The sequence below is a fragment of the Macaca fascicularis genome, chromosome 6 (assembly GCF_037993035.2).
Source record: "Macaca fascicularis isolate 582-1 chromosome 6, T2T-MFA8v1.1".
Classification (NCBI taxonomy): Eukaryota; Metazoa; Chordata; class Mammalia; order Primates; family Cercopithecidae; genus Macaca; species Macaca fascicularis.
Window position 1 is genome coordinate 66375631 of NC_088380.1, and position 18004 is coordinate 66393634.

At 37.9% G+C, this 18004-nt stretch overlaps 1 protein-coding gene and 1 pseudogene across 15 annotated transcripts in view; both read right to left on the bottom strand.

Annotated features, from left to right (window-relative positions):
* Positions 1 to 446: 446 nt before the first annotated feature.
* Positions 447 to 18004, bottom strand: part of ERCC8 (ERCC excision repair 8, CSA ubiquitin ligase complex subunit) — an 88782-nt gene continuing 71224 nt past the window's right edge. For 6 of the 15 annotated variants that reach the window (XM_073993480.1, XM_073993486.1, XM_073993479.1 and 3 more), the window contains 3 exons: positions 13461 to 13658; positions 10033 to 10113; positions 447 to 3461 (listed from right to left, as the gene is read on the bottom strand). In XM_073993480.1, the coding sequence (XP_073849581.1) occupies positions 3393 to 3461; positions 10033 to 10113; positions 13461 to 13658 (348 nt within the window). In that variant the 3' untranslated portion in view covers positions 447 to 3392. Of the gene's footprint in view, positions 3462 to 8277; positions 8532 to 10032; positions 10114 to 13460; positions 13659 to 18004 lie in introns of those variants that run through there. The other 9 variants (XM_073993484.1, XM_073993483.1, XM_073993482.1 and 6 more) reach the window with 6 other exon arrangements.
* On the bottom strand, positions 14204 to 16241 carry LOC102142885 (guanine nucleotide-binding protein-like 3-like protein pseudogene; annotated as a pseudogene).

Sequence of the window (18004 nt, forward strand, 5' to 3'; positions counted from 1 at the left end):
CTGTGTTAGCCAGGATGGTCTCGATCTCTTGACCTCATGATCTGCCCACCTCAGCCTCCCAAAGTGCTGGGATTACAGGTGTGAGCCACCACGCCCGACGCTTCCTTCATTTTTAACCAATGAAAAAAAGAAGGTAAAAAATATCCAAATATATGTGTTTCCTTGTTAGTTACCTAAGACGGACTCAGGCCTTTTGATTTCCAGTCCACTGTTATTTATTTCTCTTTCTTTTCTTTTCATTTTTTTTGAGACAGAGTCTCGCTCTGTCACCCATGGTGGAGTGCAGTGGGGCGATCTCAGCCCCGTGCAACCTCTGCCTTTAGGGTTCAAGCGATTCTCCTGCCTCTGATGCCCAAAGTGCTGAGATTACAGGTGTGAGCCACTGCTCCCAGCCTTATTTTTTTAAATAAAACTATTATGATTTAAAAAATAATCTTACCATTCTGTAATGTCCATAGTGATCATCAGTGATTTATTCTAATAACTTTTTCCATAGTCCTCTGCATTTTGCATATATAATATATATAAGAAACCATTACAATAGTACAATAAAAAGTTAATAACTCAGTTCTCAAAGACTTATTAGGAATGTTGTTTCAGCATAACTTTGAACAGTGTATTTATTTAGAAAACATACAGATTTACACAACAGTGGATGATACCATCATGCAGGGCGTAGAGAAGCTGGAATTAAGTGTCTGAGCCACATGGGAGAAGCAGCTCTCCGGCTCCTGCTGGTGTTTTTACAGAAGGTGTTGACAAACTCTCATTTAGCACTGTTGCTGATCCTTGCCACAAAGGATGAAATGAGCAAAAGAGAAGTGGCTTGTGCCAGTCACCTGAGCCAATAAATTGTTGCCTTAAAGAGCTGACTACAGGCCGGCCGCGGTGGGCTCATGCCTGTAATTCCAGCACTTTGGGAGGCCAAAGTGGGCAGATCACCTGAGGTCAGGAGTTCGAGATCAGCCTGACCAACATGGAGAAACCCTGTCTCTACTAAAAATACAAAATAAGCCGGGCATGGTGGCGCATGCCTGTAATCCCAGCTTGATATGATCTCAACAGCACAATAACAAAAGCACAAGTACAGAAATGAAATTACATGAAACTAAAAAGCTTCTGCACAGCAAAGGAAACAATAGGGTACAACCTACAGAATGGAGATACAACCTACAGAATGGAGAAAAAATATTTATAAACTATAGATCTGATAAGGAGTTAATATCCAAAATACATAAGAAAGTCAACTCAATAGCAGGAAAACGACCCATTTAAAAATGGGCAAAGAACCTGAAAAGACAGTTCTCAAAAGAAGACATGCAAATGGCCAGCAGATATGTGAAAAAATTATCAACATCAGCAGTCACCAGGGAAATGCAAATTAAAACAACGAGATATCACCTAACACCTGTTAGAACGGCTATTATCAATAAGACAAAAGATAACAAGTGTTGGCAACGATGTGGAGAAAAAGGAATTCTTGCATATTCTTGGTAGGAATGTAAATTAGTACAGCCATTATGGAAGACAGTATGGAAGTTCTGCAAAAAGTTAAAAATAGAACTACATATGATCCAGCAATCCTACTACTGGGCTTATATCCAAAGGATATGAAATCAGTATGTCAAAGAGATATCTGCACTACCAGGTTCATTGCAGCATTATTCACAATAGCCAGGATATAGCATCAACCTAAGCATCTATCAATGGTTGAATGGATAAAGAAAATGTGGTACACATACGCAAACAGCTGATCTCATAGAAGTAGAGAGTAGAATGGTGGTTACCAGGAGCTAGGGTGGTTGGAGAGACATTGGTCAAAGGATACAAAACTTCAGTTAAATAGGGGGAATTAGTGCAAGAGACCTATTGCACAACATAGTAACTCTAGTTACAAGATTACAATTAATTTTGAAAAATGATAAGAGAATGGATGTAAAGTGTTCTTACCACAAAAATGGTCACTATGTGAGGTAATGCATATGTCAGTTAGCTAGATTTAGTCATTCTATAATGTATACATGCTTCAACACAGTATGTTGTACATGGTAAATACATACAATTTTATCTGTCAATTGAAAAAAAATCAATTGTAAAAGCAGGTGCTTGGAAAACATTTAGCTGGAAAGGTCTGATATGAGGTCTAACCCTTAAACACTTAAAAACTGAACAACTGGCCGGGTGAAGTGGCTCACGCCTGTAATCCCAGCACTTGGAGAGGCTGAGGCGGGTGGATCATTTGAGGTCAGTAGTTCACGACCAGCCTGGCCAACATGGTGAAACACCATCTCTACTAAAAATACAAAAAATTAGCCAGGCGCCATGGCGGGAGCCTATAATCCCATCTACTTGGGAGGCTGAGGCAGAAGAATTGCTTGAACCTGGGAGGCGAAGGTTGCAGTGAGCCGAGATGACAACACTGTACTCCAGCCTGGGTGACAGAGTGAAACTCCATCTCAGAAAACAAAACAAAACAAAACAACCCCTCAACAACTGTATACTTTTGGTATTCAAACTCATAAAAGCCTCATTTACTAGTCTACTGCTGGTAAGGATCAGGAAGGGAATATTAAGATTACCTTCATGATAATCACTTGTGGGTTGACACAGGAGACAGTAACATAGAAATTTTATTACAACATTTCATATTTAAGCCAGATTCCCCGCCAGGATATTTTCTGCTTGAATTAATGAGGCAGGATTTCGTCATATCTTAATGAGTTTCATAAAAAAAAGAGTTCAAGCATTAGTGCAAACTGCCTTCTGACATTAAAATAAAATAAAGCAAACATGGGATTTTCACAAAGTTAAAAGCCTCCTGTGATGCACATTTTGGATTGTAGGAGACATTAAGCCCAAAAATGTTTAACATAAAGCATGGTTAATTAAATGAAACCATTGAAAAATGTGAATACACGAAGAAGAAAGAATAAAATAATTTTGATGTTACCATTTCAACTACTATTTTTGATATAATTATTCTTGGCAAAATCATTCTTGAAGGTGGAAATGAGCAGGCTGATAGTATAGCAAGTAAGAGAAAGTCAATACTGGTGGCCTCCACTTGCTGATCCTCTGAGACTGCATCTTATAGTTCATAAAATCTGCTGAAGGTCACAACTGAGGTACAATGACTTGTGTACTTGTACTGTAGCAAGGAGGGCTTCCCCAGGCCACAGCATCTGGGATCAAGGAACACATTTTGACTAAATAAACTACACAGAAGCCTGTTTTAGAATTTTATGCAAATATTAACCTCATTTTAAAACATGAGGAAAAAAATTACCCACATTTAGGGCTAATTTAGCTGTCAGGAATAGACCGTACAGTTGAAAAAAACATACGGTCTCTAAAAAGTTTCAGCAGAGACACAAAGGTACTAAAGGTGATATTCATCCTTCTTCATCACTGCTGCTCCAGGCATCTTCAAAGGCTGGATTTAATTGTGATTTTGTTGCAGTCTAAAAAAAGACAAAAGATAAAGGAAGGTTCTGTTTTTTCTACTTCATAATTTTAGGCTCATAATAAAGTTACGAAATATATCAGATAAATAGCAATTACATTATTTTGGAAGAAAATGTAAAACTGTTAATTTCAGAACAAAAATAATATAAGAAACAACCCATATACAATATAAGATAATGTAACTTCATTTTAAACAGACAATACTAGACTTTACCCAAACATCGTTTTCTTTAATCACCTCACAAATACATACAAACATACATACATACATACATATACTATGATGCTGCTATTTCTCAAGGTATTTCTCAACAACTCTTTGGAATTATCTGGTGAAAGTGGCACTCTGATATCCATGGGCTAAGACTGAACTCCAGCCCAAAATATCAATGTTGGCAACTCTTTAATTGTTTAGATGAAAATAACTTTTATAAATAAACAAATACCCAAATATGGAGAATAAGGTATTCAAGCTGAAAAATACTTTTTAGTCCAAAAATAATGTTTTTTGTTTGTTTGTTTGTTTGTTTTTTTGAGGCAGAGTCTCTCTCTGTCACCCAGGCTGCAGTGCAGTGGCCGGATCTCAGCTCACTGCAAGCTCCGCCTCCCGGGTTCACACCATTCTCCTGCCTCAGCCTCCCGAGTAGCTGGGACTACAGGCGCCCGCCACCTCGCCCGGATAGTTTTTTGTATTTTTTAGTAGAGACAGGGTTTCACCATGTTAGCCAGGATGGTCTCGATCTCCTAACCTCATGATCAGCCCGTCTCGGCCTCCCAAAGTGCTGGGATTACAGGCTTGAGCCACTGCGCCCGGCCAATGTGGGTTATTAAGTAGTGATATTTATGTACTTATTTGTAAGTAGTGATATTTATTTACTTATTTTTATAGGTTGGCAGGGCAGTTCAGTAAAACATGCAAAACAGGTCAGAAATGGTAACATGTTTATAATCAGCACATAGGTTTCCCTCAGGGATTTGTCTGAAGGATAACATCTATCTAGATGATGTTTATTTAAAACAACAAAAAGGTGATTAGCAACTAGATAAATTTTAATCATCTGTGGTATTTCAAATCAGTTCATTTTGGGGAAAACTTCTGAATAGCTACTTCTGATTCTCTTGCAAATAACTAAAAGGGCTTATTTGGTCTCATTCTTAAAGTAACTGCGTATTATGAGCCAGGTTTGCTTCTTTTTGTGCAACTTTTACAACTGCTACAATTTTATTCAGATTCCAATTCCAATGCTGTATTAGCATCGAGACTACTGTTAAATTATTTTAGATGTACTGCCTTTTATAACTTACAGAAATATTTTTTAAGGATAACCCCTACTGCATGTCTGAGAATGTTTATTTTTCTTTTGATGAATATAACTGTGAATCTTACAATTCGAACAATGAAAACAGTAGAAAAAGTTAAGTGTTCCCAGTAAATTTCCCAAGTATCAGCTAGAATAGTTGGAAAACAATATACTAATTTAGGCGTTCTTTACTGTTAAACAGATTACATTATTAAACCTAATGTCGACTATACTCCAAATGTCCAGATACAAAATTATTATTATTATTATTATTATTATTATTATTATCATTATTATTTGAGATGGAGTCTCATTCTGTCGCCCAGGCTGGAGTACAGTGACATGATCTCGGCTCACTGCAACCTCTCCCTCCTGGGTTCAAGCGAGTCTTCTGCCTCAGTCTCCTGAGTAGCGGGGACTACAGGTGCGTGCCACCACACCCGGTGAATTTTTGTATTTTTAGTAGAGATGGGGTTTCACCATATTGGCCAGGCTGGTCTCGAACTCCAGACCTTGTGATCCACCAGCCTTGGCCTCCCAAAGTGTTGGGATTACAGGCATGAGCCACTGCTCCCGGCCATGAAACTATTATTAAACCTCAGCTAACTACTCACCGATTTCTAGCCACAGTCCACTTATTTGCAACAGTTGTATACTGAAGTCTCCTCATTTATTCTTTCATCCAAACATTTACTGAATTTCCTGTCTTTTTGGGTTTTCAATTTAACTATTAAATTACGTTATTTAGTGAGAGTTTATTAAAAGACATCTTGTCATTAGGGGTTAGCTGACTACTCTTCCCTACTCTGTCTCTAGAAGCCTTTAACTTTGCCTTTGATAGCTACCAAAAATAGCCCTGGGAAAACACACACACACACACACACACACACACATGTCCCTAGGTGGATAAGCCACACAAGGGCCATGCTTCCTAATCCTACTATGGAAACCTAGTGTGTAACCTATTAAAAATTTTAATTTCAGTTGAAAACTCAACAGAAAAGCAAAATTACACTTCATTATATGTTATTTTTGTATGGTAAACAAAGAAACAAATGAAAATCATAATCAGTTGCATATAAATTATTTCACTTTTCAGTGACACAATGATATATGAATGCATTACAGTATTTTAGAAATATATTTTATTGCCAAAACAATCACAAATAAAATATTATACTGGTAGTATGATAAAGCTGCAGTAAAAATGTGGTAGATGGATATGGTACACATTACCATTTGAGACCCACTGATCAAGTGTCACTACTATTATTTCAGTTTTCTCTACATCTCCTCCTAGTAGACATCCCGTGTGTGCTTGAACATATTCATCTATATCTCACCAGGTTGTCAGTTCTACTGACAGATAGTGTCAATGTTATAGAAATAATGAAGCATGAGTTTAGAGGGGACCTAGTTATGAGTTTAGAGAAGAAATAGAACCAAACTTAACATCTACAAGGATATTTCTTGATAACTTTCAAATTTCTGACTGGTAATTAGTGGCAAGTCTCAGGGTTGTTTGTTAGCAAGTACATCGACACAAGTGGTATGTAAAACAGTTATATATTGTGTGAATGTCAAAACAAAGTAAAATTCTTAGCGAGAGGTCACGTGTAAACTGGAATAAACCTGCCCTATAGATCTCAGGCAGGAAAAAGTAATTAGGAGTTATAGATAGGCTTGTCTTGACCAGACCAGCTTTTAGAAAGTAGGGTCAAAAGGAAGCCACATTCCTCAAAATATAATAAAAGAGTCTGCCAATTAAATAAAAGGATTTATAGTTAAAGACCACAAATCCTGTCCCTATCATCCAGTGTTCTTCCTTTCTTTAGACAGAATTAAATTCATCTTCTACTTTGGATATCAGGAGAAACACCCCTAAGGGATTATCTTGGTTGATGGGGAGGTAACTCTCATCTGAAGAATGCATTGGAAAGGAAACCTAAGAATAAGTTTGATTAGACAATTCTGATGTTTGGAAATATCATGAGCTTGTCCCAGATCATAAGTATAATAAATGGCAGAACTGGGATTCAAACCCAGTTTCCTGAAGCTAAAGACTAAGTATGTGTATGTATACGTGTGTGTGTTCTTTTGTTTTGTAGTGTGGTACACTGCCTCCTTGGGAAATAAATATCAAATAAATATACTTATTTTATAGTTGGGATAAAAGCACTTTTAAACATGGCTTAAATTATAAACATACATGTAAGGAATAGGGTCTTCTGGACAGACTATTCTACTGGGATCTGCATTATGATCACATTCATATATTCACAGGAATGTTTCAAGCTAAAATTTTACGGGAATAACTTTAGCATATACCATTTTATATTAGTATGAGAATGACTGCTATCTTTAAATATATGAACATGACATTTTAAAAGGTAAGGTTTCATAGCACTAAAACAAATACAAAGGTCAACTTGATTTTTGTATATCTCTATGTGATTTTCTAACTTGTTTTGCTTAATTTCTCATATATACAAGTTTGTTTACACAAAGAGTTCAAACTATCACTATAATGACATAACAAGGAAATAAACCATCAGTCACATATTATCTTTTTTTTCTTTGAGTCAAGGTCTCACTCTCACCCAGGCTTTGAGTATAGTGGTGCAATTGTGGCTCACTGTAGCCTTGAACTCTTGGGCTCAAGTGATCCTCCGACTTGATCACCCTCTTAAGTAGCTGGAACTATAGGTGAAAGCCACCAAACCTGGCTAATTTTGTTTATTTTTTGTAGAGATGGGGTCTTTCTATGTTGCCTAGGCTGGTCTTGAACTCCTGGACTCAAGTGATTCTTCCACTTCAGCCTCTCAAAGTGCTGGGATTACAGATGTGAGCCACCACACCTGGCCACATATTATCTTTATGAATTAAACAATTTAGTATTATTCTAACATCCTTTTCTATACGTAAGTCACTATAGATTTTTCATTCATTTTTAATGTTTTCATTTGGTAAATAAAGTGTTAACTTCCTAACATGGCTTACAGTGTTATAACTTGGTTTTAATGTATACAGCAATTCCCAAAGAGCAAGACACAATAATTACATAATGAAATGTAAAATAAATGGCTAAATCTAATTATTTGACCATACTAAGCTTTATACAGAAGAATATTCTGACATCAAAAGCAGCTGTATGCTAAAGTTAATCAAGCCACAATAAACCAAATTAGACATGTGATAAAATCTGGAAGTATGCATATGGCATTGGCTGGCTACTTAAAGATTTATCAAAGCGTATTTTTTTTCTCTTTCTTTGGATTAAGGACAAAAGAAAATAATTCACAGGTTTGTACTGCAGTAAACCCTAGCAGTTGAAAATTTAGGTATGAAATACATATTGTCAATAGCTCTGAGATGCTATCGACTACCTCTATACAAATTATATTTTCATGTGGATTTTGACATAGTCCTAGTTTTATGAAGGAACTAAACACAGTATATGAAAAATGTTTTTTGAACGTCAAAAGTGCTTTACCAGTAAGTTTTCCTCCACCTCCATTTAAGATGCTTTTACTATGACTTGGTTAAGATTACCTTAAGGTATTTCTAACTACATTATCTATATTTCCAAATTAAAGAAATATACATATATATATATAAACTTTGTTTTTAGACATTGCATTTGGATTTTTTATATTGTAGAAATTAAGATAAATGAGGATGATTAAGAGTGCTTAGGAGAATAAACCTTGTGGGACAGAAACCACCTTTAAACAGCCTGTATCTTCCAACTGCTTGATGCAAAAGCTAAAAAAAAAATACAGAAGCTATTACTTTAGGTCAGGGACAATGGTCTTGTTCATCTTTGTTTACCTACTGCGTTTTTAAGGTCTGTATTTACACTGTCATGTTTATACTGATTTATTTTCTATGAGAGGCACTGTCAGACTGCTGGTAGGGGTGTAAACTGGTAAAATTTGACATGAGAATAAAGTCTTAAAAATGTCGGCTGGGAGTGGTGGCTCATGCCTGTAATCCCAGCACTTTGGGAGGCCAAGGCAGGTGGAACACTTGAGGCCAGGAGTTGAAGACCAGCCTGACCAACATAGTGAAACCCCATCTCTACTAAAAATACAAAAATTAGCCAGGTGCAGTGGTGGGCACCTGTAATCCCAGCTACTTGGGAGGCTGAGGCAGGAGAATTGCTTGAACCCAGGAGGCTGAATTTGCAGTGAGCTGAGATTGTGCCATTGCACTCCGGCCTGGGTGACAGAGTGAGACTCCATCTCAAAAAAAAAAAAAGAAAAGAAAAAAAGTAGGCCGGGCGCGGTGGCTCAAGCCTGTAATCCCAGCACTTTGGGAGGCCGAGACGGGTGGATCACGAGGTCAGGAGATCGAGACCATCCTGGCTAACACGGTGAAACCCCGTCTCTACTAAAAAATACAAAAAACTAACCGGGCGAGGTGGCGGGCGCCTGTAGTCCCAGCTACTCGGGAGGCTGAGGCAGGAGAATGGCGGGAACCCGGGAGGCGGAGCTTGCAGTGAGTTGAGATCCGGCCACAGCACTCCAGCCTGGGCGACAGAGCGAGACTCCGTCTCAAAAAAAAAAAAAAAAAAAAAAAAGAAAAGAAAAAAAGTCATATATAATAATTTAAGAGATAATTCCACTTCTAGGAATCTATCTAAAAACATAGTCAGAAATATTAACAATTTTTAAACAGATATTTACCTTGATATTTATAATAATCAACAGAAATTCCTCCAAAGAGGTAAATATTTAAATTGTGTTTTATCAATGACAGAATAATATATCATTAGCAATGTTTACACATAGTTATTAATGACATGAAAAAAGGTTTATTGTACAATGTTGATGAGAAAAGTAAGATACCAAGTTGAATGTCCAACCATGATATGAACTATGTTAAAAAACATACTCATAGGAAAAAACAGTTATGAAACAAATCAAAATGTTAATATTGATTAATTTGATTTGAGGAATTTTATGTTCTTTTTATATTTCTCTGAATTTTCAAAATGTATTAAAACAGTCAAATTATTTTTACAGAAAATGCCAAGAAATGCTTTTTTGTTGTTGTTGTTTTGAGATGGGGTCTCACTACATTGTCCAGGCTGGTCTTGATTTCCAGGCTCAAGTGATCATCTTGCCTCAGTCTCCCAAGTACCTGAGACTATAGGTGCATGCCACTGGCAAGAAATGCTTTAAAGTCTCTCTCATATAAAGGAACAAAACATTATTTCTTATGATTTAGAAGTCACTATACAATTTGTGAAAATAATGTTTACCTCATCATCATCAGGAACTGGTTCGTATAAGGATGGAACCCAAGCCAGAATGTTGCAGTCTCTGCTACCACTGTAAAGTTCCTACAACACAGAAGGCAAAGATGATATTGTGGATCAAGAGCTGATACCAAACTGAAATGAATTATACCATTTTTGAAATAATTAGGTCACAGTAATTAGATTAATGCTATTTCTACTCCCTAAAGAAACTAGGCCGATGCTCTTTTTCCTTTGTTTCTTTGTTAGTAAAGCTTTGTTTTGTATTTAAAAATAGTATTAGGATTTGTCAAGCTTACTAATGGTGTGAAAATTTTACAAATACACCCCAAATCCTAGCAGTTTTATCAATTATAGTATCCATATATTTTTAATGTCAGAGAAAGAAAGAGTTTGTCTTTCTGTGTCCAAATAACTGAGCTTCAATAAAGACTTCAGTGAAGAAACCATATGAGCTTCTAAAACAGGCCAAGTTCTCAAAAAGTTTTATTTAACTTACAGCTGCCTAACTGGCTGCAATTCAACAGAAGAGCTTGAAGATGTATATTCCATGCCTGTTGAGAAGTTTACTTCATAAGGAAGCTTGGGGTGATGCACAGCCTATGTCAATGTCTATGGATATACTGTTTGCTTATGGCTGAACAATGCTCACGCCCCTCCCCGCCAAAAATCAAAGAAATATGTTATACTGGCTTTTTTCCTCTGCTGTTTTATACAATTGTTTTTATTATTGTACATCTCAAAAACAATATGAGGCATTGTATAACTGTGTTTTTTATTTAAGGATGTGGGAAAAGGGAAAATAAGATTATATATTTATAGAAAATGTAGATTTAAAAAATTGTTAGATATACATTATCAAATTTCCTAACTACAAAATTTTGTTGACTGTATTACAAAATCTAGACTATATGGCTACACAAACTAGCTGATGCAAAAATATATATGTTCAGTGCCCTTGAGTAATTTTATTTCCCTGAGAAGGCCAGGTAATGCCCAAGATAACTTGGTCAGATAAGGTTATAGGGCAATTCACAATAAGTATTAACACACCCAGTGAAGACATAAAGGATATTCTGTACATGTTCAAGAAAGAGATATTGAAAGCAGCAACATTTAAATTAGAGTGACTAATAAAGAACACTGAGATAGAAAGATTTACATTAAGCCTTGAAGTGTCTGTGATAGATGGAGGAGTTCATTTGGGCAATAAGATTTTCTTAAAAAATAAGCGCAAAATGTAAGTTATAACTGCAGTCCAAAAGACTTTTTTTTCCCCTGAGTCATATGAGAGTAAGTTGCCAACATTAGGCCTTATTACTCTTGAATAATTCAGTGTAATTTTCCTGTGAACAAGGGTACTTTCCTTTGTAGTTACAAAGTAACCAACAAAATCAGAAAATTCATATTACTACCACCATCTAAAGACCCCATTCATGTTTCATCATTTGTTCCAATACTGTCCTTTATAGCAAAAGGGGCCAGTTAAAAATCACATCCTGCACTTAGTTGTCAAGTCTCTTCAGTTTTCAAGCTGGAACAGTTCTTCAGTCTCTGGCTTTTCTGACCTTGACAATTTTGAAGATATACACCAGTTACTTTGTAGAATGTCCTTCACATTTGGATTGTCTTATGTTTCCTCATGATTAAATTTGAGTGATCCAATTTGGCCAGGGATATCACAGAAGTGATGTCCCATAACTGGGATGCTAACTTAGATTATTTGATGAAGGTGATATGTGCCAGGCTTCTTCAGGTTAAAATTAATGTTTTTAGTTTTGTACTTCATATTTTGTAGGGTGATACATTGAGATTATGTAAATATCTCATCCTCATCAAATTTTCAATTTATTAATTTACTTACTTATCCCAGCCTAGATTCATGAATTCCTATTCTCTTGCCCATGTTGGAGTGCAGTGCTGTGAACACGGCTCACTCAATCTCCTGGGCTCAAGCAATCCTCTCGCTTCAGCCTCCTGCACAGCTAGGACTACAGGCATACACCACCACACCTGGCTGATTTTTTTATTTTCTGTAAATACAGGGCCTCATTCTGTTACTTAGGCTGGCCTGGAACTCCTGGGCTCAAGTGATCCTTTCGACCTCCCAAAGTGCTGGGATTACAGGTGTGAGCCACTGTGCCCAACCACTGGCACTATTTTAATCCATTCTAGGCACACGTATTAGATAAGCTCCAATTTGGTGGAAAGAAATAATTTGTGGTCAGAGTATCTGGGATGAAATTTCGGCTGTATCTCTAAGTAACCTTAGACAAGAAAAGAGGGACAATATTTTAATAATTTCTTTGAATAGAAATACATGTGTTATCAATAACTACTTGCAGGTTAGGGGCAAGTCATGTCACCTCCCTAGTGCTTTAGTTTTCTTCTCTCAGAACACTAAAAATGTTTAACAACTGGTATACACCTTCTTGCTGACTAGTAAGAGATAATGGCCATAGGGTTGGAGTAGGGTCTTGTAGGTCCTCTTTTAGTTGCTGGGTTAAGGTGAGGTCTAAGAGGTCCCAGGGAAGGGGCTGAGGCTGGCAGTCACTTGGGGGGCTTGGTGCAGCAGCTGTTTACCAGCCAGTAGGATACATCAATATTTAAATATTTTAATAATGAATATTGCCATAATGGTATATACTGGCTAAAAAATCAGGTCTATATATCTTACAGCACAGTGTCAGCCACAAATTAGGCAATCAGTATTAAAGAATGAATGAATAGGAGATTCACAAAGTGATAGTCTCCTGGAGCTCTAATAATCCGTAATTTTCATTCTATCAGTATTTAACTTACATGAGTTTCATTTTCCTTACCTACAAGACAGGGAAAATACCAACTATCTTGCAATGTTAGACTCATTTAAAGGAGTACATGAGGTAATTTGTGCAAATGTTCTCTGAAAAAATGAAAAATGATCTGCTCCATTGGTGATGTGAAAAGGTCTGAATGTAAAACAAACAAAAGTCAGGGTATTTAAGAAATTATATAGGTTGTATTAACTTCAAAACCTCCCTTTATTAGCCATTGATAGAAAATAAGAATAGATAATTCACACATACATAAACCAACATATACAAATTATATTTTATAATTAAATGCCTGTATTTCATTTCTTACCCAAAAGATTGTTTGCAAGAAATTATTTTAATTCACCACAGATTTTCAATTGTTAAATAAATGAAGGTCATATGCAAAAGAAAGAGAATTCATACCAATCAAGTTGCACAGCATTATATTGATTCATTCATATATTGTATGCCATCTAAAAATCTAGACTGTGCTAGTCTCTATTAAATAAATCCTACTACAAATGTGGATTAAAAGTATAACTCCTCAGAATGAAATCATAATTTATTCTTTTACATATAACTGGTATGGCAAGCTAGCTAGCTGAACATTTTCAATTCCTGTATCATTCTTACCTGGAAATTTGACTGAAATACACAGCAGTCAACAGTTTTATAATGTCCCTTAAGCATAGTTATCTGTTCTCCTGAGTAAACTGTATAAACAGCAATGGTGCTACCATATGGTACAAAAACAAATTCTGAACTGCAGCCACAGGACACAGTGAATTTCAATCCTTTTTTACTGTTATTACAAACTTTTCCATAGTTCACCTGTAGGATTAAAATCATAAAGTTACTCATCTCTTAAATCTGAATTTAAAAGACAACAAAGACTAGGAGAAATACTTAAAATATTATGCTATAAAAAGGGCTCTTTTAAATTTAAGGAAAATGTTCAACGTTGACAGAAGAAGGGCCAATGACATGAATGTACATTTAACAAAAGAGGAAATACAAATAGTAAAAAACCACAAAGGTAAATGTTTACTTTTCAATCTTAATAGAAGTAAAATACAGACTTCAACCTTGAAGAATCATTTTAGACCATTTAGCAAAAAAATTAAAAAACGTTAAGACATTAAATACTGGTACAAGCGAGGTAAACATGTTGGTGGCAGTGTCATTTGGTTATTCTTTCTAAAAGGGAAAATGGTTTATTAATGCTCTTTCTTTTCAAAAGAATAATATTGCTTCAAAAGAATATCCCCCAAGAATTTTTTTGGGGGGTAATACCCCCAAAAACCATTCTTTTCAAAAGAATGGTATTTTTTTGGGGGGGGTTATATTCTTTTCTTTTTTTTTCCTGCTGATACTTCTTTTATTTCTGTTATAAAACAGAGTAGGGGTTAAATAAAGGGTATTGAGTTTGTCAGCTCCAGTCTCTTGGGGCTCTTTTTCCTGGAGAGAGTGCAGAGAACAGTGGGAAGAAAGAAACATAGTTGTGGAAGGGTTCTTTTAATGCACAGATGCTTCAGGGAGAACCAAACTATTTCATTGGTAATCCCCTGTCCCACTGGAACTGGTGCTTGGATCAGAAGGGAAGTGAGATCAGACAGTTAGTCATCAACACCGCCATCAACATTGCCAGAGAGGTTGACGGCAGACATCATGGAATCAGACAGCTCCCTGGCGATTTTATCTGCACATTTCTGCATATTCTTATTCTTTAGGGAGGATGCCAGAGCCTGGCCCTGTTATAGGGAGTCCATCCCCATGATCCTCCGCAGTACTGGGCAGCAGTCCACTGGGCACACATCCACTTTACTGTTGTTTTTAGGGTGGTGATCCACATTGAGTTTAGCCCCACCCCTTCTGATGACGATTTGGATTGGTGCAATACCCAGTGAGATCTCCGATCTTATACATGGTGGCTTTATTTTCAATGGCATCTGCTATTTTCATCATCGGATAATGGAGCAACTTGATCTCCATTTTGAGTGGGTCCAAGTCACCCAACACCTCATCAGATTTTCCAGTGGCCAAGCATTCCATGGTGTCTTCATTGACCTGCTCGGTATTCTCGATGTGAAAGACCTTGGTCATTTCCTTAATGATCTCAGTGCTGAGATAGGCAGGCAGTGTGAGTGGGTGGTGGTGGTTATAGAAGCTGATCTTCCCGCTCACCCAGTCAGCTAGGACAGCTTTGGCTGCCTGCTCCTGACTGCATAAGTCTCTCTTCCCCAAATGATGGGCCACTGCCATCAGAAAGTGCTCAGTGGTCTGGTACCCAGAGAGGAGGTAATAGTTGGAAATCTCCAGGTTGCAGCTCTGCAAGATGGTCTCCACTGGGGTTACCGCGTCTGCCAGCCTCTGCACGTGGATGCAACTATGCAGAATGGTGCCCACCTCGGAGCTGGGCCCTGGGACAATGGCTAGAGCATCCAGCAGCCAGATGAACTTGTCCAGGTAGACCTCCTGCATGAATTTTGTGACCCCAGGAACGGCTCCCACGCGGCATGCATGGCTGTGCTTCAGGCTATTAATCAGGCTGCTCTTCCCAACATTGGGAAGGCCCACAACACCCATATTGATGTGGGTGCTCACTTCACCAAGGTGGCAATAGTTCCCCAGAACCCTCATGAGGTTTTCAGCTCCAAAGCTGACATGCTGGGTCCTGGCCTTGAAAGCCACAGTTGGCAACTCATTCTGAAGGTAATCCAGCCACTTCACAACCTCCTTGGGGTCCAGGTCAATCTTGTTCAAGACCAGGACCAGCTTCTTGTTGCCTTCTGCCCATAGAACAGCCTCCTCCATTTGGAAGCAGCAGCAGCCTAATGGGTCTCTGGCATCCAGGACTTCCAGAATCACATCAGAGTATTCTACCACCTTACGGAACTCCTTGTAATAAGCCTTCCTCGTGGCCTCGTCATCCAGCTGAGGAAACATATTTAATTCCTGCACAACTTCCTCCTTACACTCAAACTCCTCCTGGCGTGTTAGGATATCCTCACAGTAGCTCTTGATAGACCTGTGTTTTTGTCTTTCTTGCTCCTGGGCAGCTTGCTTCTCCCTCATCTCCTAAACTCTCTTCTTTAATTCAGCCTCTTGAGTGGCATGATCATTGGAATGAACAAATTGAGGAGCAGAGGGCACTTTGGAGGTTGCTTTCTTCCCATTTCGTTTTGCAGGCTTCTTACAGCCCTTGGAACCTTTACCTGGCTTTTCATTTTTGTTTCTAAGTTTCATCACGATCACCAGCTTGAAAGCAGATAGGCTCAAATCTGCTTGCTCTCTTCCTACACTTCCGGCGGGGATCTGAGAAGACAGGGTAACAGATGTTCTTGCACTGCTAGGGTCCAGACTTTGGACTTCCAGATGCCAGCCTGGAGGTGCCCGACTCTGCCGGTGTCTCCCTTATCTTTAGAGTTAAAAATTTTTTCATACACATAACATAAAATTTACCATCATAACCATTTTTAATGGTACTCAATGGCATTAAGTACATTCATGTTGTGCAATTCTCATCGCTATCCATCTCTAGAACTCTTTTCATCTTGCAAAACTTTACCCATTAAACAGCAAAGATATTCTTACCCCCTCACTTGGTAATTGCTCCTGTGAATTTATCTTTTTTTGTTGTTGTTGTTGTTGAGACGAAGTCTCACTCTGTCGCCCAGGCTAGAGTGCAGTGGCGCGATCTCGGCTCACTGCAAGCTCTGCTTCCCAGGTTCACGCCATTCTCCTGCCTCAGCCTCCCGAGTAGCTGGGACTATAGGCACCCGCCACCATGCCCGGCTAAGTTTTTGTATTTTTAGTAGAGATGGGGTTTCACTGTGTTAGCCAGGATGGTCTCGATCACCTGACCTGGTGATCTGCCTGCCTCGGCCTCCCAATCCCTCCACCGGGATTACAGGCCTGAGTCACTGCATGCAGCCGGGAATTTATCTTAAGGAAATAATTAAATAGCAAAAGTTATATGCCCAGAGGAATTCTATCCAGCATTATTTAGAATGGGGAAATAACTGAGAATAGGTGTATATTCCTAATGTCATATTAATTTTATGATTTATATAAATCATAATTATGAAACTTATGCAGAAAACAGGGATAAAGGCTAAGTGTAAAAAAGCACAGACCATAAATAGTTTGCACACTGTAGTTTTACCTTTAAATAAATAATTATGTATTTGGGACAAAAATTAAAATTCTACACTTGTACTCCAGAGGTGTAGTGTGCAGGCTCAGTAGTGTGAGCATCACCTGAAGCAGTTAGACATGCAGACTTCCAGGCCCCACCCCAATCCTACTGAAAATCATCTTCATTTATACAAGATCCCTAGGTAATCTGTATGCTCATGCAAGTTTGAGAAGCTTTGGGCTAAATAAATTGATGGGTTTACTTCCTGATAATAATTTTGATAAGAAGCTTGGGATGAGTGTAAAACCAGTAACTAATCATTTGGGAATCATGATCATGCATATCAACAAAATCCATTTGTCGTCACGGCTAATACTGAAGTTTAAATAGTGATTTGTTGGCCGGGTGTGGTGGCTCACGCCTGTAATCCCAGCACTTTGGGAGGCCAAGGCAGGCGAATCACAAGGTCAGGAGTTCAAGACCAGCCTGGCCAAGATGGTGAAACCCTATCTCTGATAAAAACACAAAATAATTAGCCAGGCATGGTGGCAGGTGCCTGTAATCCCAGCTACTCAGGAGGCTGAGATACAGAATTGCTTGAACCTGGGAGGCAGAGGTTACAGTGAGCCGAAATGGCGCCACTGCACTCCAGGCTAGGTGACAAAGTGAGGCTTTGTCTCAAAAAAAAAAAAAAAAAAAAACCAAAAAACTAATATTTTCCCCAAAGGTTAGATGGGAGAGAGTGTGTGTGTGTGTGTGTATGTGTATATATGTGTATATGTATATAAACATATATGTGTGTATATGTATATATGTATGTATATACACATATATATCCCTTCTCTTTAAACATTTTTTCATACACATAACATGTGTTCCAGAATCACATGAGAGTATTCTACCAACTTATGGAACTCCTTGTAATAAGGCTTCCTCGTGGCCTCGTCATCCAGCACATATATATATGTGTATGTATACACATACACACAAATAAAAGCCCTGAGGTCAAAATGGATATATGCTAATAATCTATGGACAC